Source organism: Pseudoliparis swirei, chromosome 5, assembly GCF_029220125.1.
Source record: "Pseudoliparis swirei isolate HS2019 ecotype Mariana Trench chromosome 5, NWPU_hadal_v1, whole genome shotgun sequence".
In the NCBI taxonomy this organism is placed as follows: domain Eukaryota; kingdom Metazoa; phylum Chordata; class Actinopteri; order Perciformes; family Liparidae; genus Pseudoliparis; species Pseudoliparis swirei.
Window position 1 is genome coordinate 11,619,322 of NC_079392.1, and position 20,412 is coordinate 11,639,733.

General features: G+C 41.6%; 1 protein-coding gene across 1 annotated transcript; it reads left to right on the forward strand.

Annotated features, from left to right (window-relative positions):
- Positions 1-1,440: 1,440 nt before the first annotated feature.
- Positions 1,441-10,987, forward strand: ttc14 (tetratricopeptide repeat domain 14). Its single transcript, XM_056415220.1, has 12 exons — positions 1,441-2,018; positions 2,742-2,872; positions 3,078-3,277; positions 3,525-3,609; positions 4,183-4,312; positions 4,852-5,007; positions 6,158-6,229; positions 6,349-6,468; positions 7,148-7,270; positions 7,604-7,721; positions 9,095-9,201; positions 9,355-10,987. Exons 1-12 carry the CDS (start codon positions 1,885-1,887, stop codon positions 10,292-10,294), a joined length of 2,316 nt encoding a protein of 771 aa, XP_056271195.1. The 5' UTR covers positions 1,441-1,884; the 3' UTR covers positions 10,295-10,987.
- The last annotated feature ends 9,425 nt before the right edge of the window (positions 10,988-20,412 follow it).

Genomic DNA, 20,412 nt, shown 5'->3' on the forward strand with positions numbered 1-20,412 from the left:
AAGAAAGCATAATATATCACAAATTCGATCTAATTCTAAAATGTACTGTTCCTGACCGTATACATCAGACTTTGATCTGCTCTGATATACATGCAGAGGTATACACAGTGACAGAACTAGCTTCCCCCCATGGCCCCTCGGGACCACGTTTTGTAACTGCTCTTGTAAAGAACCACAACTACAGTTGCAACTATAACTATGGTTGGCTGCCAGCACTACTTTGGCTGCAACTACCACAATTTGGGTTCCAACTCAATGGGACAATTGGAGATTATATCATTGTTTAAGATACAAATTTAATTAAATAAGTTGATTTAGTTGAAATTCCATTATCAGGATAATTTTAAATAAGGACTTCAAAAAGCTATCCAGCTTGCTATCATGGTAGAGAGCTGTATTTTCAAGTGGTTGACATGATCAAAAAACCACCCATTGTGTAATAATGATTGTTCTCTTCACTGTATCGCCACCCACACACAAGCACTCACATAAGCAAGGACAAAGACCAGATGAATAAGTTGTTAAACATGGTGTTGTGCAACATCTTTGTTGCACCAAAGTCAAGTTATTTTTTGTCAGAACTGAAGTAAAATGTAAACAATCAAAGCCATAAAAGTATTACTCAAATAGTTTACCTTGTCCACATCCAATCAATATATATATATAAATATCAAAGAAAGGATTTTCCTTTCCATTATGAGTTCCAGGTACAGACGAGATGAGTGATTTGCAAATGAGTGTTTGTCGCAGAGTTTGGATTACTCCTCCCACTGGTCTGGAGTGACATGTCATTGGTGCCTGGGAAGACATTCATATAATTTAGGTGATGCATCAATACTCCACTTTTTTTATAAGCTGGTATCAAGTAACTATAATTTAAATGGAGGAGAAATGATCTTCATTTACATGAGTTTAACAATTGAAATGCCGCTGCACTCAATGTGCTCTTAACAAAGACATTACTGTAAATCCTCTTCAAGGTTGTCAAACAGGTTTTTTTACCCATGCAATTATTTTCTTCATCTGCTGTCTCGTTATTTTGTTTATTCAAAATTTCCTATTCTACATTATATTTAGATACTCCAGACTGCGGCCCACAAATCACATGGTACGAATGTGGCTGTCGTTACAGATAATGTGTACACTGTAGTATTATTATGTTTATGTAAGTAAAGATCTGAGTATGTCTTCCTGCATTGGCTCATAAAGGCTCTGTCGGACTAAATTGTGGTAGGATATTTTGATTTAATCACAATTAGTTCTCAAATTAATTAATTTGTAATACAATTTAGATTCATTTCTGAATATAGCTTAATAAAGTTTCAACACATTACATTTTGTTTTATTAATGTTCGGATTTGTCCACTTTAGTTCCGAGGTGGGATTTGTTTCTCCCGACGGGTTTTAGTGTAACACCTCGCGCATGCTCACTCGTCCATGTGTGATAGTAATGCGCGATGCACAACAGAGTGGTCGAGACTTTATGGAATTGAAATGATAGTCGTGTTGTTTTAGGAAACAGAGGTACCTTGTATGTGTTAAACTATTGGAATATTATTTGTTACGAAGATAATTTCAACTCGCTAGTGCTTTAGCATGACTAACTAGCTTTATGTTGGTGCCTAGCTAAACGACGCAGAGCAACGTTGTTATCGAGCTAACTTACAGCCATTAAAGTGTATTTAATGGACCTTTAGCACTTACAAATCCGAGTTGACGCATACGACGTGCCCTCTTGATGGAACAAAGCACGTCTCCACCGCCATACCAATAGCACGTTTTCTCTATTAATGCTAAAACGTTTCAGACATAGCCAACGGCCCTCAGTGGCTTCTCTATTTTCTCACTTGTAGAATAATGTGACTGCAGTCCTGTACATACAGAATGGACAGAGACTTGTTGAGGCAGTGTCTGACCTATCATGGAGAATCGTTTTTCAACAAACTGAAATGTGAACAAACAGAAAACCCAGACTTCCAAGCTGTGGTGTCTGACCTGTGCAAAGTCTCGTGTGAAAGGTATTTAAACAAGTTAGATTTTTGTTTTTTTGTGCTTTTGTTTTAATTAAGAGCTTTGAGGAATTATTGTCGGGTATGATATCTTATCTTTCTTTTCTTTTTAAAAATATTTCTAGTTTTTGATTTGTATTGCATGGATCTTGATAAATTGTTTATATTACTTTTTACTTTTGCAATTAACATGTGTCGCTTTGTGGTCAATAAACTTAAATCTTAAATCAGTAGAAAGTGCACAATTGAGTCACAAGTTCCATAAATCCAAGTTGACGACTTCAAATCACTTGTTTTGCCTGACCAGCAATTTAAAGCCTTATTCTTTGATTTAGTTTACTATTGTATAAATCAGAGAACGAAACTTCAAACTGGCTATAATTCATACATTTATCAACATCGTTGTTGATTGATTTTTGGTTTGCCTAATCTACTACTGATCTATTGTTTCAGCTCTAGTCCCGTTTTAAGAATGCTTTTATAAGTCAGAGATAGTGTTATTGACTGATATTTGAAGCCCCTTTTGATTGGTTGTAGCAGCCTGTGCCTCTCGATGAAGGTATATTACCGAAAAGTTGTATCTTTAATAAAGTCAGCATTGACTATGTGCAAGAATTATTATTTTTTTACCCGATTTCCTCTTTCTATGCACCTGTTTGCCAGGAGTTTTGGACACAACACTTAGTTTGACAAACGGTTAAGCCTCGCTAAACATGTGTGTTTTGTGTGCAGCAAGAGTGATGGGCAGGACAGCCCCCTTGTGGAGCAGTTCATTGCCCGGAAGGCTGACATCCTGTTCTGTCCATCGTGGAAGACCACCACTCCTCAAGAAGAGGAACATGAGGAGGCGGACGACGCTGCAGGTGCGTTTAGGTCTCTGTCCACATGTAGCGTGAGCAGCACGTTGGCAGAGCAGCAGCTTCAGTCTTTGTTTAGCGCACGGTATTGGATTTAGTGAGAAAAGTGTGTTTTGAAATCTCACTAACTTAATGTGGATATACCATAATATAGAGAATTCTATGTTCATATGCGAAATGTTTGATTCACTTTTTTGTTCTACTTTCCCAGAGCCATATGCCATCATGCCACCAATGGAGTTATTCATGGAAGTGTCGTATGAAGAAAGAAGAACCATGTTGTACAGGGACTTGGAAAGAGGAGACATTGTGGTGGGAAGGATCAACAACATTCGAGACTATGGCTTCTTTCTCACTCTGCTCTGCACAGCAGGAGGACTGAAGAGAGATATAGAGGACCTAGAGTTGTCGGTATGTCAACAAGCTATATCATTTGAATGCCCTTGAGCCGTGTCATAAACCTGGTAGCAGTTCAAAACCAATCAGTCAAACATTGTGCATGCAGAAGCCTGTAATTGTCTTAATGGTCTTGCTAACTTGAATGCGCTGCAGAAGTTGAGGTTTTAAGTCATGACGCATGTAGTTCGTGTAACTATAATTACTGTCGTAAATTGTGCAACTATACTGGTTGAATTTCCTTTTTCTTTTCTACCTACAGGCTCTTTGTCACATCAAAGAAATTCCCTCTACTGGCAGCCATGATGATCCTCTGTCCTACTTCCAGATCGGGGACTTCATCAGAGGTTAGTTTCTAGTTGCTTTGTCTTAAATAACCACCTCTGTACAGACTTTCTCTGATAGCCAGACTATTCGGCGTGTTTTTGCCATTGTCAGTCCTTCCTCAAGTATTATATACAGCTACAGGTATTATATATAGTTGGAATAACTTGTATCTATAGAGTGAATATTTTGGAGAATCATTACATTAAAGTATGAGAGTAACCTATAACCAGCTTGCAATATCGTTTATCGACGTATACCTCAGGAACGTTATTACTTCACTTAAAGCACCCAATGACCAATAGTTAGTAACTTATGATTACATTGTAATGAACAGTTATTTTGTAATTTATAATACAGTATAATCTTTGCAAAAACAATTATGCAATTATGAACTATTATACTTGAGTCATGTTGTTTTTATTAATATGATTGTTATAAATAATTTGCATATCTCATATATGAGTGTTTATAACTATCAATGTGCAGTGCTATGAGTAGACTATAATACATTATGTATATGTTTATAATGCATTATAACCAAAGGCTATAATAGTGTTCACGTCTTCTGAGTTGTCAACGTTCTCGTTCTGTAGCTGCAGTGAAAGATATTGACCGCTACCAGGAGAAAATCACAGTCTCTGTCATCCAGGCCTCTCTTTTGCCCAACTTTGTGCACGTCAAACTGGGTGTCGTTCCTCGGGAGGAGCTGCCCATACACTACAGGTAAATACACCACATGAAAAATGTACGCTTGAAATCGTTGTGAGTGATACTATGTTGAATATCTGTTTGAAACAACTTGTTTGAAACTAACTTGCCTGTTGTTGCACTTCATTATTTAATGCAGATAAACTGAATTAGTGACTCATTAAACGTCACCGTTTAAGTGATCACCAAAACAGAAAATTAAGCCCTTGGAGCACATCATAGTCTGTCCACGGACTGTTGTTCTCCATTAAGCTCTGCTGCTAGCAACTGACACAAAAAAGACACTTTGAGGTCTGTTTTGAGCGGCCAGTGTCTAGAAAACACATACGTAGAAATCAAAGTGGAATCACATTTCAAACCAGCTCCAAATAGGGTTTGGATCCAATTTGTTAATTATTTGTTGCTTTCCTGACTATATAATTGATCTGGATACAGTTTTATATTCCAAATACATCTGGATGTGCACAGAACAAATGTATTCGGGCTGGCAGCCTGCACAAGGCCCAAAGTGTTTTTGCGATGCTAACTCCTCGCCTCCTCTCCCCTTTTCTTAGTCGTAGCCTTTCTGCAGCCGCTGACTCCAGGAAGACGTACGAGTGTATACTGAAGAGTTGCCATGGCTACCACAATCCCAATGTAGTGGCCTACCTGCTGGAAAAGGTGGGCGTTAGTGACACCCAACCACCATCAATGATGAGAGGACTCCAAAGGTAATACAAAAAGTCAACTAACTGATTTATTTAAGGACCAACATTTCTTTATTGGAGTTTGGAGGATTGTTACTTATTTTTAGACTGAGACCTGTTAACTTGTGTTCTCTATGTCTTACTTTTTTGAAAATGAGAAGTCTAAGCAAAGTAGCAGTTGTCAAATTATTGTTGCCTCTCTAAATAGCAAATGTCAAGGCAAGTTACATAATGTGCAGACAATTGTAAGTAAGCACTTGATAGATATATCCAAGTGCTGGAACATTAATCGTCGTAATTGATGAATTGATTTAGAGCTGTAAACAAATCCCCATAATTTGAAAATATATACATATTGTAAAGAAAATGGACAGTAGAATATACAAATGAATGTTAAATTCTGAAAAAAATCAGTGGCACTACTGTGGCTGTTTGCCTCAAGCGCACTGAATCCACAGCATGACAGGATTCACACAGCGTCAGTTCCCTGCTTGAAAATGCCGTGTAGTGTTGTGGCCGGCTGCAGAGAGGAACACCGCATCCTTACTTGTGTTACTTTGCCTCAACAAACTTCAAACCTATCAGCCGTGCGCTGGGGATCAGATTGGAGACGTGAGCACTTAAATGATGGGTGAATAGTACTGACTATCTTCTGGCATTTGTACTTTTTCCACAGAATAAGAAAAAATTATTATGATATCTACAGAAAATAAACAGCAAGTCGGAGACGGTCTGCTCACTGGCAATATCCCTCGAGCCAGCTGCTACTGTGTTTAGGGTTTTGTCGAGAAATGAGGAGGTATGGCATATAGATAACTCCTCATTTCTAATTACAGAATTAGTCGCTCCTCTTCCATTGCAGCGCTTTTAAAGCGGGTGACAAAAGGTCAACTCAAAATGTGTCCTGACTGGCGCACACACCCCGTGTTTGTGTTGGAATACTTCAAACCTATGTGTTTTTTTAGAAGTAATATTCTAATGTCATTTTTGATGGCTTTGGTTCACGTGGCATCATGCGTCAGTTGACAACGAATGGAAATATCTAGTATAAAGGATTATCCTTCGACGTAGGCTGGTACAGAGTGGTACCCTTTAGCAAAAGGAAGCCGACCCGGCTGAGAGACGCCGCATTGAGTGTCAACAGAGTTCTTACCGGTACCTCTTTTCTCCACAGTAAACTTTTTCGAGCGGAAGATTTTGCCTCTGCCCTCAGGAAGGAACAGTCCGCATCATGGGCTTTGAAGTGGTAATGAAACAATATTTCATTTGTGTATCGTACACAACATCCTCTTTGTATTTAGTCTTTCCTCCTCGAGCTTCTTCTGACTTGATATTCCTGTTCCGCGTCTGTCTTTGTGGTTTCAGTGTGCGTGCCGGTGTGGGCCACTTCAAACATGGTCGCCATGTGGAAGCCATGAACGAATACAACAAAGCCTTGGACATGGACACTGATAATGTAGAAGCACTGGTGGCTCGTGGAGCTCTGTGAGTCCATTTCTCATTTCATGTGCTGCGACCTGCTCTGGATGTGTTAATGCTGAGCAACTGGTTTGGTCTTAAACGGGGCCCACTTCCTATGGAAGCTTTTGAAGAATAAGACATTCAGGCGTTTTATATCTGCATGAGTTTCACAAGCACTCTATTTCTATTCAGGTGAATGATTTTTAAAGTTTCAGTTGTTTTATAAAAAAAATGGTAAATGGAATTTTTGTTCTAAACTGGATGTAAAAGTAGACAGAGTATGCATCAATTCATTCAGAAGACTTGATGAAGAACAACATTCTAGATGCCACAGTCGTCCCCGTCATCATTTACTGGCCTATGTTGCAATAACAAGATGTCGTTCACTTGGTGCCAGCGACAACAGAAAGGGATCTCCTTTATGAACTACATAACAGATCAATTATGCAAGAAATGGCAGTTTAAATATGTATTTACATAATTGTCTTTTTTTGCACATTTAGACAGCAACATAGACTTTATAATCTCTTAATTCAATCGTAAAGTGTTTAGAAATGAAGTTAGAAATACCACGAAGCCCAGTAGAAATCATACCAAAAAAATGGGAATAAATACTTATCAGAGCATGATTGTATCCCCGCTGTGATAGGAAATGATTGAATTTTCTTTTGAGATGTGCGTTTCCATCATTGTATATTCGTAGGTATGCTAACAAAGGCAGCATCATGAAGGCGATAACCGACTTTGAACTGGCCCTGAAGAGCTGTCCAGATCACCGCAACGCCAAGAAGTACCTCTGCCAGACGCTGGTGGAGAGAGGGAAACAGTAAGCGCTTACACAGCACTTTAGAGACGACGCCTGCTTTGCTGCCTCTAGATATAGTGTTCATGGACATGTTCTACCTTGCAGTATTTACCTTTTTAATCTTTAATTTATTTTTACTAAGGAGACGGGACAATCCTCAAACATTTTGAACACGTCTGTGCTGAGTCAGCATCGAATAAACAGAATGACAGGAATGCTGTTTAGGAACCAATAAATCAGCATCAACGGATTTAGCTTATTACTGAAATAAAATATCTGAAATAGTCGTGCATTTGTGAATTTTGTTGTTCATGATTTATTTCTCAGTGGTCTATTGTGTTTGTGTCTCTTTAGGCTTGAGGAGCATGAGAAACTCGTAACAGCAGAGGGACTGTACAGGAGAGCTCTGTCTCTGGATGACTCTAACCCTGAGGCGCAGGAGGCCCTGCACAAGATCACAGACACCATACAGGTGAGCAGGCCACACACACACACACACACACACCTGGGGTTGGAGGGGAAAGCAGTGTGTGTACTTACAGCTTAAGCTATGATAGAACTGCAGCCATACTGACCATACCAAAGCTTTTTAAAGTCGATAATCAATTAACTAGGTCTTGGAGAAAAAAAAAACTGATGAGGCAAATGCATATCGAGATGTTTTACGAGGATGTTTGATCCTGTCTTTTTGTTCATGAAGCAAATCTAAGCAACAAAGAGACGGCTAGTTCCCACATTAGTGGGTAAAAAAAGCCACAACAAAGATAGAAGGAGAGTGAATGTTGGACTCACATTCGCCAGGTGTCCAGAAACATGACGGCAAATGAAGGTCAATGTTGCTCCATCTGCTGGTTTAATAAATGGACAACTGTTTACTAAAAAGTTCACCATGTCAACCTTAAAGATAAAGATATAATATTGATTTCACAACAAATGCATCCCTCTCCGCTGCACCCAAAAGAGAAAACCCGTTGTAGCAGGTTTGAATTCGAGATGACATATTTGGAGTTACATTCGCGATGACTAATCTCTTCTAGTGAGCCAACATTTACCCAATATATCTTTATACAAACTGGAAACAAACCAGTCAAAGAGGTGAAAACATCTGTGGGGGTGCTGGGGTTGTGGAGGGGCTGAACAGTATCTGGACCCGAGCGCCGTGGAGGGCTGTCCATGAGCTCTACTTTGTAAAAAGAAATTCAAAGATGCTCTGAACGACATCCTCTCGATCCAAATTCCGTGCCTGAACGCATAAATGTTCGCGACCCTGTTTGGTTTGTAATACTGATGAAGTGCTTTGGTGTGTGTGTGTGTGTGTCCGCGACCCTGGGACTCTGCCCTTTGACCCTCCAACTGCCTTGGTCTTGTCACCTGCCTTGCGGGTGTGAAAATAAATAAACGGCACATTGACAACGACTCCTCCACTGGACACTTGTGTGTGCCGTGTCCCCGATCCAAACACGGTAACGTTGAAACCTTCTCTGTCTGTATGGGGAACACATGCTGTTTGTTTTCTCTGCACATCTCTGCCTGTACTTCTCTCCATCCATTTCTCTGCCAACCGCCGTTCTCTTGGATCGCGCCACTTTTTCTGCGGTAAATATGTGACCCTCTGTATTTTTCTCGATCATTCTGTCATCTGGTGTGTGTGATCGCTGACGTTCTTCTTGCCGCCTCCCCATAATATTTACTCCAACACTAACGGCTGAATAAATGAACGAATGGCTGAATACCGATCGATTCCGGGGTCTCCGTTGCTTGTCTTGGGGCATGGCGTGTTTGATTGCGTCTTTGTGGACTTTTGCCTGCCGTTGTCGTGTCTTGCTTTGCCCGGCGACCATAAAGAAATCGATCCGCCTGCGAGAAGAAGCGGTGGCTAAGGAGCAGGAGAAAGCTACGACCAGCCAGATCAGTGCTGAGAAATTGCGTAAGATCTTAAAAGAGGAGAAGAGGTGAGTTGACTCTGATCTTTAAAAAGTGTGGAAAATATCAAATATACTGCAGATGAAGCCATGAAAGTCATTTCAAAACTTCAAAGCGGCATTTTTTTTTTTTTTTTTTTTTAACATGAGAATGAAATGTTCAGTGAATTTCTTTTTTTACAGGATGAAGAAAAAACGGAAGAGATCGACCTCTTCGTCATCCGACACTTCCTCCAGGAACTCCTCCATGTCGTCTTCCTCCTCTCGCAGGAGGTCCAAAAAGAAGAAAAAGAAGAGGAGGTCAGAGCGGGGAAGTAAGCGACATCGCAGGAGTGAGGAGGGTAAGAGCGAGAAAGACCGGAAGGCGAAAGAGGAGGATGAGGTGGAGTGGTATCCCGCTCCGCCCAACACCTCCGCCAGCTTTCTCACCCAGAAAGGAGGCCCGTATTTTGGAGAGAGTGATGAGGCCGAGGTCATGGTGAGGGATGCTGACGATAGACGCATCTCTCAACTGTACTCTTTGTCTGCAGCTTCAGAGGATGAAGAGTCTGACTCCTCACGCAGACAAAGGAAGGGTAGGGACAGAGAGGAGAGCAGGAACAAGGGCAGAAACCCAGAAAGAGAGGAGGTGAGGAGCACGAGTAGGGACAACGGGAAAGACAGGAGAAACAGCGACTCCAAGAGGAGAAGTAGCTCGGGCGAGAACAGAAAGCGGAAGGTATCCTGCTCCTCCGCGGAGTCCGGGTATTCCCGGACATCCACTTTCAAATCTGAATATTTCGGAGACTCGGGTTCTGCATCCAAACAAGTAGAGAGACATGACTCTTCTAAGAGGAACTCCTTCGATGGCGGAAGCTATGAGTGCGGAGGGTGGGAAGAAATGCAAGAGGTAGAAGAGGCCAGGAGAGCGCTAGACAACAGAAAGGGCAAAGCAGTGGAGGACAGCAGCCGGTCCGACGCAGGAGGCAGTAAAAGAGCTGACGGTGCTGTAAATCACAACAAACAGAGCAGTTTGACCTCAGTGCCAGAAGGAAGGGCGAACAAAGACCTCCCATCGAACCTGCTGGACATTTTCAATCAGATTGCCCAGTTTAAGAAGGAGAAAGGAGTCGGCCCAAAATAATAACCCGAAAGTCCAAAAGGTGCCTGAATATTTGTAAAATGTGACTGTGAAATCTGGATGTTTGTCCCATGAAAGCATTAATGATGGACTGTCTCAAGCTGATTGAATGTTCCCAGTTGTTGTACCTTTTTATTGTTGGGGGGGGAAAAAAACGTGATTTTACTTTGAAATGTCTTAGTCCTTGTCGTAGATCTAAGGCCTGTGAGCAACTGTTGCGTTCAGTGTGTGGAAATGTTCATCAACAATTGGTGGAAGTTATAATTTGGGTAAATACTTTCACAACTTTTGTGATCACATTTTATGATTTTACCTGGTGATTATTAGTTTATTTCAAGAGAAGAGCAGATCAGTGACAGCCGATATTATAAAGTCTGCCTTCATCTCCCCATTCCGAGGGTTTTCACGTTGTTCAGCACGTCTGACCGTCAGTTGCTTCAGGCTTTAATATCTGTTTAGTGTTCATCTTAAATTGAGACTTTGATCTGTTGAAGAAGATACTGCCTTATGTTTACTGCCTTGTGCCATTGTGTGCGCTCTCTCTCTGGCTCGTTAAATCCTAAACAGCCTGACCTGCAGTTCTTTGACTCGAGCTTCGCACAATGCAGATGTTCCAGTTGTATCCCGACACATTCATTTTTTTTTTGTAGTAGAAAAATCTGTTGAATCAATAAAGCATTTGAAATGTCAAAACTACATGCCGTGTCACTTAGGTCCTTGATAGAGCGCTGTGCTCATGCAACAACAACAACAACAACAACAGCAGTGTGTGTGAGTGTGTGTCTTTCTCTCTCTCCACAGAGGGTGAGATTCAGCATAACTTGTAACTGAAAAAGCCATCACTCGCTCTTATCGACGCCTGTTTTCACCATACGTTTCATTCAATAATCTCCTTAGTTTTAGGATTCTACTGCTCTGTATTATTTAGATTTTAAACGGCTGATACCAGATAACAGCTAAGTTAATATAGCCATCTGTGTTACGATTGCGTGTGCCAAGAACAGGTAGCTGCATTGAATTCAGATCTAAAATGTTATGTCAGAGGCATTGGGAGATTAGTTTTACCTCCTATACCAAAAGCGGAGGTATAGACGGCAGATGTGTCACATGGAGGTTGCACCACTCAAAGAGTCCGTTTGACCTCGTTTGCATATATTCGAGGCCACATTCTGCGATGATGTAAATGCAAAGGTGCAGAACACCTCCAGTAAAAATTGATGGTGGAAATATTGAGATGTGGGGCTGTTTTCAAGTGACTTTCAAGCACAGGATCAGCTCCACACCTGCTCGGCAGAGGAATCCCACTTCATTTGGCTGCTCCTTCCGCTTCTGGCGCAGTAATATGTGTCAAAGAGGATTCATTTTCCAGCAGGGTATTGATCCTAAACATGCATGGAAGCTACCGCACACCAGGCCTGTTTGAAGTCCAGGGGAGAGCGAGCGCTGCTTCCTTCGTCAGCACACCGAAAGTTTACTGACAACAAAGTTGGGTCCAAAAGTGGGAAACACACGGCGACTTCACAAGCCTCCAACCTGGGATCCTGTCAACGGGTTGGTTCCCTCCACAACATCACAACACTGTCACACGGGACACACGTTGACTCTTGTAACTGATCATATGACGTTCTGCTTTCAGAGCAAGTCGTTCATAGTCTGTTTTAGCCGTTTTAGGGAAAGCTGAGTAAGAGGAAATTATGAAAAGAGTTTCGTTTTTTGAAGATAAGATAAAGGCAGAAGCCACATATTAGGAAATGTATTCCTATTTTTTAAATTTGACCACATTTTCTGACTAAATATAGAGTTTCGTCTTAACATGTCTTCTCTTGTATTGATCCCCAGAGGGGAAATGCTTTAATATACAGAATATATACAATATTAATGATAAAAGTGCTACTACTGGTGTGTGTGTTTGTTTGTGTGTGTCAATGGTCAACATTTGACTTCTCGACTGGAGCTTTGTGGCCGCCTGTACATTTCCATATTTCCGTTCTATCGTGTTATTCTTGTTCCTCTGTGGAAGCATCGTTGCTCGAACACGGGACGGCCTAAACACTTCCGGTTGTCTTTCATCCTTCAACTAAGCAAAATAAACCCAAAGGGTTTAAGCTACTTGGTGTTGCATATTTGATTAAATAACTGGACACACACCAGTGGTTGTGTGACCAGCCGTGTGTGCGTCCCCCCCCGCCAAAGTAGCTTACTTCAGGCTTAGCTGCCAACCTCTCTCTTGCCTCCTCCATCATTACTGGTTCCATCATCAGAGGCTTGGTTCTATCTTGTTGGGGCAGATTAAGCACTAATGTACAGGCAGTAAAGAACCCCTTCATCTAACACAGGCTCCTGATCCGGTGCTTTTCAGACGCCTGACATCTTAATCTTTATACTGACGACAGGAGATCCTGCAGGCGTTCCTCTGGCCTCCCGGGCTGCTTCCTCCGCGGGTCATCATGAGGCCGGTGAAGAGCCTCTGTGGAAGTGTTTGGCCCTGAGCGAGACGCATCGCTGAGCACATGGATTATTCTGATGCCATTATGCCTCCTAAAAATGGCTGCTATAAGGTTTGCCGTCTGAATTCACTTTCAATTATAGTTGGCAAATACTTGATTCAAAAACCCACATTGATATCTGGTGGCATCTCATAAGGGCAATAATGTATTTTTTCTTCAGATTTTTCATTTCAGAAATTCAAATAGTTTATCTCGGCCTTCTCATCCCGCAAACCTCGATCAATTAAATGTAGTGTAATGTAGAAATAAAAAACAAACATTTTGCATTTGAGACTTGACCGAAAGTCTGATTTTAATAATCCTTTTTAGACGTCTATGAAACCAATTTATATATGTACCCTGATTCACAATACATTCAGCGTTAGTATCAATTTAGTATTTATTCACTGTTCTCATTGAAATGTCTGATGGAAAGTGTACATTTATTTCTGTATGTGTTCACGTCGGGTTAGTGATTTATGGTTACATGAAAGAAATGCAGAGCAGGCGCGATGTATTCAAAGACCTCTTGAACCAGTTTTAACATCATTATGAATTATGATGTCTTGGATAGCGTGGAAGCATTGTTAGAATCTGAGCACAGCAACCATGTCCTTGAGAGAAACACGGACTCACCTGCTCCTGGAAAAAACCACCAGTCACTTTCATGTTTCTCCAAACCAAAGCAGATGCACCAGGTGTGCAGTTCTGAAGCTCTCCACTGGAGGGCAGTGTTACACCGTGTCTGTGGACTGTAACTGGATTTCGGGAAATGGAACAGGTCACGTTCGTCTCCTCCACACCCATCCTGATGGAGCTGTCTGCCTTTCTTTTAATAAGAAAGTGCATTTGACGTGAATTTATGTTTCGATCCATCTGTGAGTGAATCTGAAAAGTTATAGGGGTTTTAATAAAGATGCAGCTTTGTGGTTGTTATTAGCAGGGGTGCTGCTCGACATTCTGGGTCCCTGAAACGAATATCACATTTGATAAGTTTCATCTCAAGTCAAAAACATCACACTTCCTTAGATTTGTTTTGGTAACTCTTGGCTGAAACAGCAACGTCTCACTCTTTGGGAAAGAGTTAGTGATTTTGATCACTAACACCGTTGTCCTGAAATCTATTTACCGTCCATTCCGAATTAAACATAAGGAGAATAAAATGAGGAATAAAAAAACAAGACATACAAAGATGGAAATGCCTCAAATATTGTGGATGGCAAACAATGTCCAAGCAAGAGAAGGAAATAACATAATGAGAGGTAGAAAGAGAGAAAGAAATCCACTCAGGCTGAAGCAAAACAGTTTTTTAATCAATTTATCATTTTGTCAGTAAAATATATTTTGAAAAAACTAATGATTCCAGTGTTTTTTTAAATAATCATATCAAAACATCCAATTTGAGAGGCTGGAACCAGATCAAATGGTGAAAATACACAAAACAGAACAGTGAGGTAGAAAGCATGTGTTCGATGTACCTTTAACACAATGCGTTTCTTAGATATGAAATTCCTTCAAAGTAAATTATGAGGATGACCAACTTAACTATTTTTAGGGTTATTTCTTTTCCTCGTGAGGAAGTTTTCCTTTAAATATCACATGTTGCGACCCGGTCTCACTGCCAGCCAGTCCAATGCCGATGCTCGGTCGGTGCCCCGCTGCGTCTGATACCCACGCACCGGCCTTTGAACCAACGCCCATTCAAACCCACCGGCGTCATTATCAAACCGCTCCATATGAAGAGCGAGATACGGTCCACGTGCACAAACACAGGAGAACGCTGTTGGGGTCCTGCACCAAAGTGAAAGTTGACATTTAGTTCCGACAGTCGTTGGTGTCGTTAGGTCAGGTGACCCGCTTGTCACCCGATTCTCACGTAGGTGGCAAATCATCACGTGAGTCCAGTTAATATCAACCATCCTAATTCAATGGTTTCCTTGCCTGAAGCTTCCTCCCTGTCACGGCACCATTAGAGTGGACCCAATAGCACGACAGACAGGAGTAACAAAGATTACTGTCTTTGGTTGGAAACAGGCTGGGTCAAAACCGGGAGATCAGTCGAAGAAGCAAACGAGTCCAAAAAGGGGCGGGGCGGAGAATCAGAGGTTAGGAATATACTCTAATAACGCTGGAGAACTTGGCACGAAAACACAAGACAATCTGGCAGAGGACAAGCGGAAGTGAGGGAGCTAAATAGTGAGGGACTAATGAGGGGATGGGCTGCAGGTGAGAAGGGCGTGAGGACCAGGTGAAGGGAATGAGGGACAAACGAGGGAGAGATCAGAGGCAGGTGAGGGGAGTTGGATTGACGAGATGGTGTGACAGGATGAAAACAACTATTACAAAAAGGAAGGCGTGGAGCTAAACTGTTACACTCCCTGTGAAGATAGAAGGCCTAGTGAACGTTTAAATGTCAGCATGCATGTAACAAGTGGAAAGTGTCATGTGTGACTGAGTGAGCTCGTGTTGCATGTTGATGGACATGCTGCTCAGGCACGGGGACACCTCATCACGGTCCTTTCCTGCAGACCTGAAGGACTTCATTTTGACCCTGGTCTGTTGCAATAAGCTGAGAGGGAAAAAGTGTCCGCCGGAGGAGAAAGAATAAGAAGACCTTTCGTCCTTGACAGTGTGGGTCTCTCCGCTGGTTCGGGAGGTCTGCAGCAGCTGCTGTCCTGCTTGACCGACTCTGATGAAGCTGCAGATTCTCGTCTCCATGAATCATCCCCGCTCTATTCTCTCCTCCTCCTCTGCTCCCACCTTTTCACAAAGAGAGGGGATTCCTCCTCTTATGCCTCTTTCTTCAGCACCGAGGCAATCAGACTGTTGAACACGTGGAAGGAGATGAGACATTTTAAATTAGTGTTCGGAGAGGGGGCGAGAGGGAGAAGGGGAAAATGAAATTTTTCATTTTCTACAATAAAAGGTACTACATTGAATTCCCGGAGCATGACAATACGGAGGAGTAAGTAATGGAATAGGAGCAGACGTGGTTAGTGGATAATGAGGAATTTAAAGACGTACGGTCCTCTGCTGCCATTCAATCAGACTCTCACGCCGCCGCTGTGGCTGGCCCTCGTCTCGGCGCTGTCACAATACGGCACGGAGACGCAAACTTCTTCTTTCTCTGGAGCGGTCCAGAACTGGTCCCAAGGGGGTTTGGGGTATCAAGCAAAATGCACCCTTTTAATATCCTGATAACCAACCAAAGTATTTATGCAGACAGCTGTGACTTGTACAGTCTACGATAACAATGGGGTTATTACCATCCATATATTGATTAGCATATTGGTCGTAATATCAGACAACTTTTCTGTTTCTGGAAAATATGTTTTCAGCTTTCATGTTGCCAGGCTTGTATGCTTTGGTTTAAATGCATTCATAGATCAGAGCAATATGACATCCTACAGCCCAAATGCTTTGCAAACATGATTAAAACACCAGTAAGAAAACAAGAGAACCAGACATCATTCCATGCATGGACACTGCATCAGGTGAGATGTTTCATAGTTTATCAATTCAGGTACCAAATCTGCTTCATGAATTTTAATATTTTGGAATTTGTTAGTTAGTTCTTTTAGTTGAGTACGAGTGTCCACATACCTTTACATCTATAATAGCTATAGTCTGCTAAATATAAGTGAAAAGAGCATTTTAATTGCCTTATAGTTGCCACAATGTCAGTCGGTCATGTCACTAACTATGAAGTTTACAGGATCATTTATATGGTTTTAGGGTGAAAATTCTAAATAGTAATTTATTGTTTTTCAATGCAATGATATTGTGATGAAATCATAGATCGAGATATCGTGGTACACGATGGCGTCGTCTAAATTGATAAAAACAACTACATGCCAACTAGATTTCTCAGAAAATCTGATCAATTTCAGTTAAATCAAGCCATCGCCATAATCTGAGGATTCTCTATACATAGGTGTAAATATAGTAAGTGTATAGCTGGAAATATTTATTTTCTCTTTTGTTTGACCTTTGAAATGACCCCTATGTGGTTCATAATTAGGCTACATATGGCTGTAGCTGCCAGGGAAAAGGGATTTGTTATACACGTTGTTAAATAGGCAGATTCATAGACTTTTCATCGTTCATTAAACGTGTCAGGCCAAAACCATGAATTTGAACAAAGGCGATTGTTTATATCTCTTCACTAAAAGTATGTTCGTGTCATAGTAGGGAAGGCATGAAATAACATGTTTTTTTCTTCTTGAAGAAAATGTGCAAAATAAATGTTGAGAATGAAAATACGAAACACGAAGAAAAAAGAAAGCAGCCAGTCACTGGTTTCATAGAGAGGTTGGCTTGGGGGGTTGCACTACATTGGCCACGGTATTTCTAAAATCCTGGCTACTGCCGTGTAATTGCACCCAAAAAATAAATCATTGACTTTTGACTTAGATCCTCAAATCTGGTTTTGAGATAGATAGTAGTGGAAAACGAACTACTTTCCATACCCTCTCAAATCAGTTACAGGTTGCTCGAGAGTCAAATACTAGTCTTGACACACCGGTTTAAATACCGAATATGTGTATGCACATATATTCCTTTTCACTTTAAAACTATATACTTCAGGCAACAAATGGTGAAGAGTGACAACACAATTGCAGAGGGCTTTTCTTCAGTCCTCACACTCTTTAATAATAATAACCGTAGTATTTGTAAACTACAATATATCATTTAGAAACATTATGTCGGGACATCATCACAAAGCGCCATAGTAATTTCAACTTCAGCTCTCGGGCATGAAGAAAACCTGTCACGCACAGGAGAGAGGGATCTTTCTCCCGTCCCCACTATAAACACTGTTTTGACATAATTGCTGCTCTGAGAGTGCATGAAGTGGAGAGTGAACCTCATTTATTCGAGTCTTAACATCCCCCAGGGGCCCCCCACCCCCCAGTGAGCAGTCATTAGAAAGCACGCACACAGCAGGAAGTCCCAAGACAATATGCAAACAAGTCACTGTATCCTTTATTAGAGGAACCTATTGTTTTTCTAAGAGTTATTAGGGTCTCGTCGACTTCGGTCGAGGGTCCTCGTGACCTTGTTCGTGAACCTATTGTTATTGAAAGGATTATTCTCGGTCCGCAAGAAACGTCGACTGTCCGCACCCGCGCACAGCAGACTTAAATTCCACATGCAGAAGCAGACTGGTGAAAATTTTCATATTATTGAGTTTTCGTATTAGTACATAAAGAAATGGCCGATGACGGATTGACTTGAGATTTGGTCCAGAGGTCAGAATTGACCTGCTCTACAAAAAGCCTCTCAGACCTAGGCTCCGCCTACTTAGATTTTCCGCCATTTTGAATTTTGTTAAAAACACTTTTTGTATAACTCCTCTGAAACGCTTCGTCCAAATCATACACAACTTGCTGTGGTTCATTATCGGTTCGATGCCATCATAAATCTTTGAACGATTGTTGATATGTCATTGTTTCCAGAAGATATGGACCAATGAACATCCAAGGGGTGTGGTCTAATATGTAAAGACACCTAACTTCCAAATCACTTGGTCTATCTTCACCAAATTTGTAGCCTATGTCCACAAGGACATTTTCTTAATATTTGAACATTAGGGGGCGCTACAATCAATCCCTCAAAATATGCCTTTTTGGCCTTTTTCCATGTTTTTAGGGGTTGTAAAACAGTTAACTCCTCCTAGAGCTTAAACCCGATTCTTTCCAAACTTGGCCAGTATTGTCTTGAGACCTTTGTCTTGAACAATCTTTGAAAGATTTCAAAAATATTAAACTATGTGCGTTTGCCAGACCGGCAAAAAACGCCATTCGCCATGAAACTTGACGTTGTTGTAACTCAGCCATACATAATGGGATCTGCTCCATATTTCTCATACATCATGACATAATGACCCTGGAGACATCCATATGCTAATTTTTCCATATGCTAATTTTTTTTCTGGAAAGAAACGCCATTCGCCATGAAAATTGCCGTTGTTGTAACTCAGCCATACATAATGGAATCTGCTCCATATTTCTCATACATCATGACATAATGACCCTGGAGACATCGATATGCTAATTTTTCCATATGCTAATTTTTTTCTGGAAAGAAACGCCATTCGCCATGAAAATTGACGTTGTTGTAACTCAGCCATACATAATGGAATCTGCTCCATATTTCTCATACATCATGACATAATGACCCTGGAGACATCCATATGCAAATTTTTCCATATGCTAATTTTTTTCGGGAAAGAAACATACATTCGCAATTGCCGTTGTTGTAACTCAGCCATACATAATGGAATCTGCTCCATATTTCTCATACATCATGACATAATGACCCTGAAGACATCCATATGCTAATTTTTTTCTGGACTTAGCGCCAACTAGTGGCACTAGGAAGTTACATGTTTTTACTTTTTACACTGCTCAGATTATTCAGATCGCTCTCAACATATACCAGAATAGACCTAAGACCTTGATGATGCTTCCTGTGGAGCTCAGTGGTTATGCTGAATCACATTCACATGTAATTTACATGACAAGGTCTAGACTTCACATGGATACACATGATGCATGTATATGTTCAAATTGTCACAGCGCCCCTGCTGGCAACCCTGGACTCGCTCAAATCTGCTCCAAACTTCTCATGCTTCAGAATTCACGGCCTGAGGATATCAACAGCAGTTTTTCACTCAGTCAAAGCGCCACCGACTAGCAAATTAAAATCAGTGTGTACGACGAGCGATCCAACGCCCGAGCGTGCGTGTGCGCCTCTCGGCCCGAGCGGCGTCCGCGACCAACACCCCCGGCGTCAGAGAGGACCGTCGCGCGGACGAACGTCAACGCCCACGCCGCCGGCGGCGCCGCGCCTCGAGGCGTCCGCCCGCACCCCACCCAAGCAGCGCAGGAAGGAAGCTCATCGCTGCTTGCAGCTTTAATTAGTATTATTTCTCCCTGCCTAATGGCACAGTGTTTCTTGTATTTCTTTCATTCGGTGTTCAGCATGACTTTCTATGTGCCAACTGTACTGTTTTTTTTCTTCATATAAAATGCGCAAAGCTTAAAAACATTGTTTTTGCCACACAGTTCTGACAGTTTTATTGTCAGCAGGTGAACTCTTGGCCGCCGGGCTGTTATTTTTATTTCACACAATGTCAGGATGTCACCTTCGAGTGTCCAGTTCCAGTTTCGATTATTTTTTTCTTTCTTTGTTGGCCCAAATGAGTTCAAGTTTGGATTTTGTTGTATTTCATTAATTTGTTCTATTTCTCTCCCTTCCACTCATTGTTGAGTCACAGCGCTGAAGAGGCAGGAGTTCAGGTTGAGGAGAGAGAGGCTGTGCAGCCCGCCATCAGAACATCCTTCAGCCTGCCTGAATAAAAAGGATGAATGTTCTGGAAGTGTTCAAGGCCAAAGAGAGAGATGAGAGAAATCTGTTGATTTGCTAATGGAGCAGAGGTGGTAAAGAATATACAGCACACTGTGCACAACAACACTCCCGCTCTGACCTCTTTCTTTTCTTTTTGTTACCTTCTCTACGCCTGGACTACGTGCTCTCCCCTCCTTTCCCAATGCCCCCCCCCCATCCCCTCCCGCCGCTGCCTTCCTTCCTGTCCATGCATAGATAAATATTCTAGTCACCACTTATGAC